This window comes from Melospiza melodia, unplaced genomic scaffold (genome assembly GCF_035770615.1).
Source record: "Melospiza melodia melodia isolate bMelMel2 unplaced genomic scaffold, bMelMel2.pri scaffold_35, whole genome shotgun sequence".
NCBI lineage: Eukaryota > Metazoa > Chordata > Aves > Passeriformes > Passerellidae > Melospiza > Melospiza melodia.
In genome coordinates, this window is record NW_026948670.1 from 7387293 (window position 1) to 7393980 (window position 6688).

The following is a 6688-nucleotide window of genomic DNA, read 5'->3' on the forward strand; positions in this document are numbered from 1 at the left end:
CCCCGCCCCCAAGCTGTACTTCCCCAATTTCCCACCTCCCAAACACCATCCCACCCATTCTGCCCCACCCAATGCCCATCTCACCCCTCAGGATTTGCAACCCACTTCTCCCAATCCCTTTCCAACCCCATTCCACACCAAGGGGCTGTGGAATCAAGGAATTTTGGGTTGGGAGTGAGTAGTTTCAGTGCTATTGAGGTGACAGATAAAACCCTATTGTCTCTTTGAGTGCCAAGAAAGGGAGACAACTAAACCAAACACCCCGAAAACCTCCAAACTCCCCCAATAATTTCCCTGAATCCCAGATTCCTCTGAAGCACATGTAAAAAGTGTTGATGAATTTATTGATTTTTACCCCAATTTTCTCTGTTTTAAAGGGATGAAGATGAATCCAAAGAAAATTAGGGTCAAAACAAAAGAATACCCAGCCATCTTCCCAATGCAGATCACCGGGAATGTGGGTCACCAGGGCTCTGACCAACATGGGTCCTCCCATGGGGAATGAAACTGGAGCAGTGCATGAAGCTCCTCCTGCACTCGGGGCACTCACAGGGCTGCCCTTACCGGTGTCTCCATTGGTGTCGGGTAAAGATCGAGCGCTGTGAGAAGCTCTTCCCACACTGGGGACACTCACAGCGCCTCTCCCCGGTGTGGATGCGCTGGTGGGTGACGAGGCTGGAGTTGTGCCTGAAGCCCATCCCGCAGTTGGGGCAGCGGAAGGGCCTCTCATCTGTGTGAATCCGCTCATGTACGAGGAGGTGGGTGCTGGTGTGAAACCTCTTCTGACACTTGGGACACTCGTAGGGCCTCTCCCCAGTGTGGAACCTCTGGTGGACAACCAGGTCAGATCTGTGGCTGAAGCTCATCCCACATTCCAAGCACTCGTAGGGCCGTTCCCCAGTGTGGATCCTCTGGTGGCAGATCAGGTTGAATCTCTTCCTGAAGTTCTTCCCACACTCCAAGCACTCATAGGGCCTCTTGCTGTCATAAAGCTGCTCATGGGCCACCAGCTCTGAGTTCTGGCTGAAGCTCTGTCCACCTTCCGGGCACAGGGTGGGTCTTTCCTCCTCAGAGCACCCCAGGCTGGGTTTGCAGCCCCTCTTCCTGTGGAATCTCTGGGGATTTTCCTCCCTGTTGGATTCCTGCACTGTGAAGCCATCCAAAATGGCCTCTTCCACGAGGTTCTGCTGTGGGGATTTGTCCTCCCTGCTCTCCATCCTCAGCTCCTTCCCTGGCATAGGAAGGACAAGGAGAGGATGGGATTTGCCTCCACGCCAGAGGGAAGGGGAAGGAGATCCCCCCAGTGCATCCCCGGCAGGACGGTGTTGGCAGAAGGGCTGTCCTGCAGCTGGGGGCCGTGCTGGGCTGGGAGATGGAGCAGCAGAGAGGGGGAAAGGGGCACTGACTTCCTCCTCACCTGCCTGGCTGTCCCGGGGCATCTTCCTCTTCCTTGCAGCCTTCTCCTCTTCCATCCAGCCAAGGTTTGGGAATGGGAAATCCTGGCATGGGGAAAAACAAGGTGTGAATGCCTTGGGTTGGGGATTCCTCTCGCCCAAGTCTATCTCTAGAAGTCATCTGGTGTCCATAAAAACCTCCAAAAATCAAGAGTGAATAAAAAAAAGCCATCAGGAGTGTCCCATTTCCAGTCTTATCCCTCTGGAGTTCTGGTGGTCCCCTGTCTCAGGGCTGCTGAGGATCCCCCCTCTCCAGGGTCCTGCTTAGGGATGCTGAGGGGTTTTGGGGTTCCCCTCTCCAGCCTCCCTCTGGTCCAGCTACTTGGGGCTCCCCTCTCTTCCCACCACCCTGTCCTGGTTTAGGGCAAATTTGGGAGAAAATCTCCAAAAGATTTTCCTCTAGAAAGCAAATTCAAGTGGCCCCTCTCCCAACCAGATTAAGAAAATATTTTCTCAGAGAAAAGGAGAAAAAACCTGTTTATTTAACAGGCAAAGCATTCACCAGCACAAAAAAAATTAACAATATTAAAAAAAAAAAAACCTCTTGCTGCTCCAAAATAGATGACAAACTCAAAAAGTCCCTCTGTGGGCTGTAACTCAGCTCACTCAGTCTCATATCAGTCTCTTATCAGTCCCTCCAGCACTGGAAATGCCGCAGCCCAGGCCCGGCCAGGTGGGCCACAGTGGGAGCTGCCGGTGGTGTTCAGGGTGTTCAGTCCAGAGCAGGATTAAACAGCTCCAAAGAAAAAGAAAAATCACAGTCCAGGGAACTTCTCTGCCTCAGAGAGCTAAAAACGAACTAAAAGCAAAGGAGAGCTCTGTCCTGCTGTCTGTCTGTCCACAGACAACAGATACCTTAGGTTTTAAGTTTTTCTGTTTTGCTTTGTTGTTCAGCTTTTAGCTTTATATTAAGTGTTACTGGGATCTTTTCTCAGGGTGGTGAAGACAAAACAATCCTGGTCTAGCTGGAGACTCAAGGACAATTTCTTCAAACTTCAGGCCCAAAGCATAAACAACATGGAAAGAATATAGCAGGCAAGCAAGAAAGGAAGATGTAACTTCATAATTTGAAACTATTAATTGAGCAGTTAACTTCTATATACAAATGGACTAAAACTTATAAAAACGTGAGATCTCATGACCAAGCCCTCTTTTGCTCCCATCTTGGAGCCATCCAGGCAGAGCCACAGCTGTGGCTCCTGTGCTGACATGGTGTGGCCTTTGAAGGCATTTCAGTAAAAATCCACTTTATTCCTCTTAGCTCCATCTGGTCTCTGTTCCAGTTCCTTAAGGCATCACAACAGTCCAGGAGCTGGAATGTGGAGGAGTGAGTGCAGTTTCTGAAAACAAACTGCTGCTTCTCCCTCCTCCCCTTCGCTCTCCGAACCAGCCTTAAAGATGCAGAACTCATTTCTGGGCTAAACAGACCGATGGGGGTACGAGCATCATGAAGTCACCCCAGGACACCCCTGTCAGGGTCAGGGGGTCCCGTCCCCGCCTCATCTCCGGGCTGCCGGGGGTCCCCCAGCTCCGGTATCGCCCCTTCCCCTCTCCACGCCCCGGGGATCCCCCCTTCCACAGCCCCGGCTCTCACGGGGATCCCCAAACCAATGTCCCGCCCTGTCGGTACCGGGCCATCCCCACGTGGACCCCCGGGACCCTCCGAGGGGCGATCGCGGCTGCTCTCCCCCCCCGAAAAAGCTCCTCTTGGGGAGCCCGGGGATACCCGGGGCTCGAGTCCGGGATCTGCCGGCTCCGAACACTCTCCAAAAAATCCTCCCGGAGACCCCTGGCTGGAGCCGGGGCGAGCTCGGCCTCCGCCCTCACCTGCGGCTCGGGGCTGGGGGCGATGCTCCCGGGGCAGGGGGTGCTGCAGGCTCGGCGTGCGGGCGCTGCGAGCGCCGCGATTCTCCCGCTCCCGCTCCTGCTCCTCCTCTCCCTCCTCTTCCTCCCGCATTTCCTCCGCTGCCAGCCCGGAACCCCTTTCCCACCGCTCTGCCCCGCGGCCCCGCAGCACCGGCTGCTGGGTGAGGGAGCCCCCGATCGGCCCCAGGGCTGGGCAGGGGCTCGGGGACCCCCCCGGGGCGGATCCGTCCCCCGGCCCGAGCCCCAAATTCCGCTCCGGGGCCGCCGGGCTCTGCGGGCCCGCCTGGCAACCGGTGAGTCATCGGCGAGAAAAGCTCTGGTTGGCTGAGCATTGTTTAGCGCCTCTTCTGATTGGCTGGAATTATGACAGACGCTGCGCCCTGCGGGTGTCCCTGGGAGCTGCGGAGTCCGGCCCAGAGCCTTTTCCTATTTCTGTCTGTTCTCTGAGACCTCTTTCCTTTTTCTTTCTCTCTCTGAGACCTCTTCCCGATTTCTTTCTCTCCTTCTCTCTACCCCATTTCTTATTCAGTTCAATCCAAGTTCGAGCAGATCCGCATGTTGCGTTCCCATGGTCTCATTCGCTCCTTCCCTGGGACAGAGGCGTCTCTCCCTCGCGAAATCGTAACCCATGGGCAGGGTCCTTTCGCAGCCCAATCCTTCCAGGATTTTGTTGGGGACTCGCTCCCATTTCCTATCTCTCTCTGCTTCCAGCGGAGAAGGTGCTGGAAAATGCCCGGCAAAACCACCTTTGATATGTGCTCTGGGAGCCCACAGAGCTGCTGGACCTTGTCCCCTGGCCCTGCACAGGTCCTTGGGAGGCACGGCAGGAGCAGCACCCTGGGAGCCTCAGGAATGCCCCTCTGGCATCGATGGCACACACTCCCATGTGCTGGAATTCCAGTTCCCAGCCAGGAAAAGATGTTCCTGGCCTGGAAGGCAAAGCTCTTAAGAAGGGACTGAAAGCCAAGTGGAGCAAGATCTTACAGTGACATTTCACTGCCAGCCTTCCTAACTTCACCCATGGTTGTTGTAGCTCGTGGATTGGGAATGAAATCATGTCAGGATCTTTGGTGTGAGCTGCCCTGGGTCAAGGGAGACACTGAGAGAGAAACAGAGCTGGGAAAGAGAGGAAGGAGAGAAAGGAGGGCACAAACACAATCAGATGAGAAGGTGGCACTCAGAAAACAAACCAGAACTGATGGAAAATGAATGGGACAGAAAGTAATAATTTTGCACCTTTTATTTCCTATCAAAATACAGTTTCTTCATCTTCTCACAAACCTCCTCCCCATGTCATTCAGCAGGGCTGTCAGAAAGTTCTTTGTTCTCTGTCAATGTTCCAGGCTGCAGGCACAAGTAAACAGGGAATGGGGATTTTCCTGCTCCAGGAGAGTTTGACATCCTCAGCTGAGGAGAGGAGGAGGCACCAGAAGGAAAGGGCAGCTGGGCTTCACCTTCCTCAGGAAAGAGAGGGAGGGGAAATCTCCCATCCTGTCTGCAGCTGCTCCCACAGAGATGTGAGGGCTGATCCCAGAGCCCCAATGGTAACAGTCAGGGCTGCCCTCAGGGAATGCTTGCCTGATATTGATGGGCAGTGTGGGAGCACCTGGATCTTGGGGCACCCAGCTGCTCCCCATGTCTGGAGGTGCCTGAAGAGGGCTGGGATGATGCCAGGGACATCCTGCAGCGACATCCCCTCTGTCCCGCTCTGGGTGAGCTCAGTCCCAAACCTGACCTTGATCCTGGTCTCAATCTCACTCCACGTTTAGACACACTCACAGTTCTGTATTTTATCTCATCCCAATCCCAGACTCTTTAGCCCCAGACCCAATCCCAACCCAAGCCCTAAAGAAAATCCCATGTCTAGCCTTAACCCCAATCCCAGCTCTAATCCAAATCTCTGCCCCAACTCCAAGCCCAGCCCCAATTCCAGCCCCTTCCTAAATCCTCAGCCCCAAACCAAATCCCAGGTTCAGCCCTTCTGGGGGTTTGGGAGTGTCTCTGTCCCTCTGACCCCGATGATGTTTGGGTGGGGTCACACCAGGGCTGAGAGGGACAGAGACCCCCCGGCCTCCCCAGGTGTGAGAAGGTCGGAGAGCCCCCCCAGCCCCGAGCACCCTCAGCGGTGAGAGGGACGCAGAGCCCCTGGTCCCCAGCCCTGCACAGGCATTCCCTGAGGCCAGAGGGATGGAGACCCCCCGAGCATCCCCCAGGGCGAGGGGACAGAGACCCCCTGAGCACCCCCTGGCACAGGGGTGAGAGGGAGGGAGACCCCCCCAGGCATTGCCTGGGGTGAGAATGATGGAGACCCCCTGGGCAATGGCTTGGGGTGACAGGGACAGGGACAACCTTCCCAAGCATCACCCAGGGCGAGAGGCACAGAGACCCCTTGAGCATCCTCTGGGAACTGAAAAAAGTAAAGTAATTTCTGGTCAGAAATCAAACTTAACCCTACATAAAATGCCTTGAATTTGCTCTTCCAACAAGATGCTTTTGATGGAAATGCAAAAAAACCCCAAACTTTAATAAACGGACAAAAAAGCAATTCTGTGGTAATTCCAAGTTTCATCAGTCCTGCACAGCTCCAGCTCAGCTGCTGGCACATTCTGATAAAAGAAATGTGGAAATTCGGCCAAATTCAGGTTATGAAAAGGAAGGTAAAGCTCAGTGTAGGTGTTCACAAAGGAGACAGAGACAAAGAGACAAAGTATTCTTATATTTGGCAAAGCCCCCCAATCTGTGAAAGAGAAAATGCGGCTGGAGAAGGGAGTGACAGGGACAGAGCCCTCCCCTGGGGCAGGGCAAGTGTGACATTGTCCCCTGTGTGTGTGTCCTTCCTAGAGTGGGGGTTTTACACCTGAGCCAGTTTGGGTAAGGGGGGTGGTGTTCACCCCCTGAGCAGGGATTACCCCACTCTTTCAGGTTGCCATGCAAGATGTAACCAAATGCATGTTTTCAATCCCCATCTTCATCAACTGCTATAAAAAGGCGGGGCAGTGTTCTTTATCTCTTCCATGACTCAACCCTGATAACGCCCTCCAGGGGAGATATCTTCTGTGAATGGGCCATTGAGTGTCACTGCAGGACTGATAAAATTCCATCATCCCATTGTGGGATGCTCCGCCCAGGGAGGATCCAAGCATTCCTACCTGGATATAAGCTGAGGTTTTCAACACCAGGAGCAGCTTGCCTACTGGATTGCCAGAGGACAAGAGCTCCATAACCACCACTGGACCTTCAGAGGAAGACCAGACCCTTCTACAGGATCACTGCTCTGACAGAATCATGTTCATCACTCCAACAGGACTGAAGCCACCATTTAATGTGACTGCTGCCACCACCCTGACCAACAGGGTGTCAGGTTATAT

At 54.1% G+C, this 6688-nt stretch overlaps 1 protein-coding gene across 1 annotated transcript; it reads right to left on the reverse strand.

Annotated features, from left to right (window-relative positions):
- Positions 1-344: 344 nt before the first annotated feature.
- Positions 345-3442, reverse strand: LOC134434373 (zinc finger protein 572-like). The gene is made up of 3 exons (XM_063183038.1): positions 3282-3442; positions 1418-1499; positions 345-1231 (listed from the first exon to the last, which is right to left on the reverse strand). The coding sequence occupies exons 2-3, from the start codon at positions 1470-1472 to the stop codon at positions 561-563; spliced, it is 726 nt and encodes a 241-aa protein (XP_063039108.1). The 5' UTR covers positions 1473-1499; positions 3282-3442; the 3' UTR covers positions 345-560.
- Between the last annotated feature and the right edge of the window lie 3246 nt (positions 3443-6688).

Coding starts and splice junctions, on each gene's coding strand:
- LOC134434373 (XM_063183038.1), bottom strand. CDS start 1,472: ATGGAAGAGGAGAAGGCTGCAAGGAAGAGGAAGATGCCCCGGGACAGC. Junction 1,232..1,417: donor GCCCCGGGACAGCCAGGCAG/GTGAGGAGGAAG, acceptor TTCCTATGCCAG/GGAAGGAGCTGAGGATGGAG.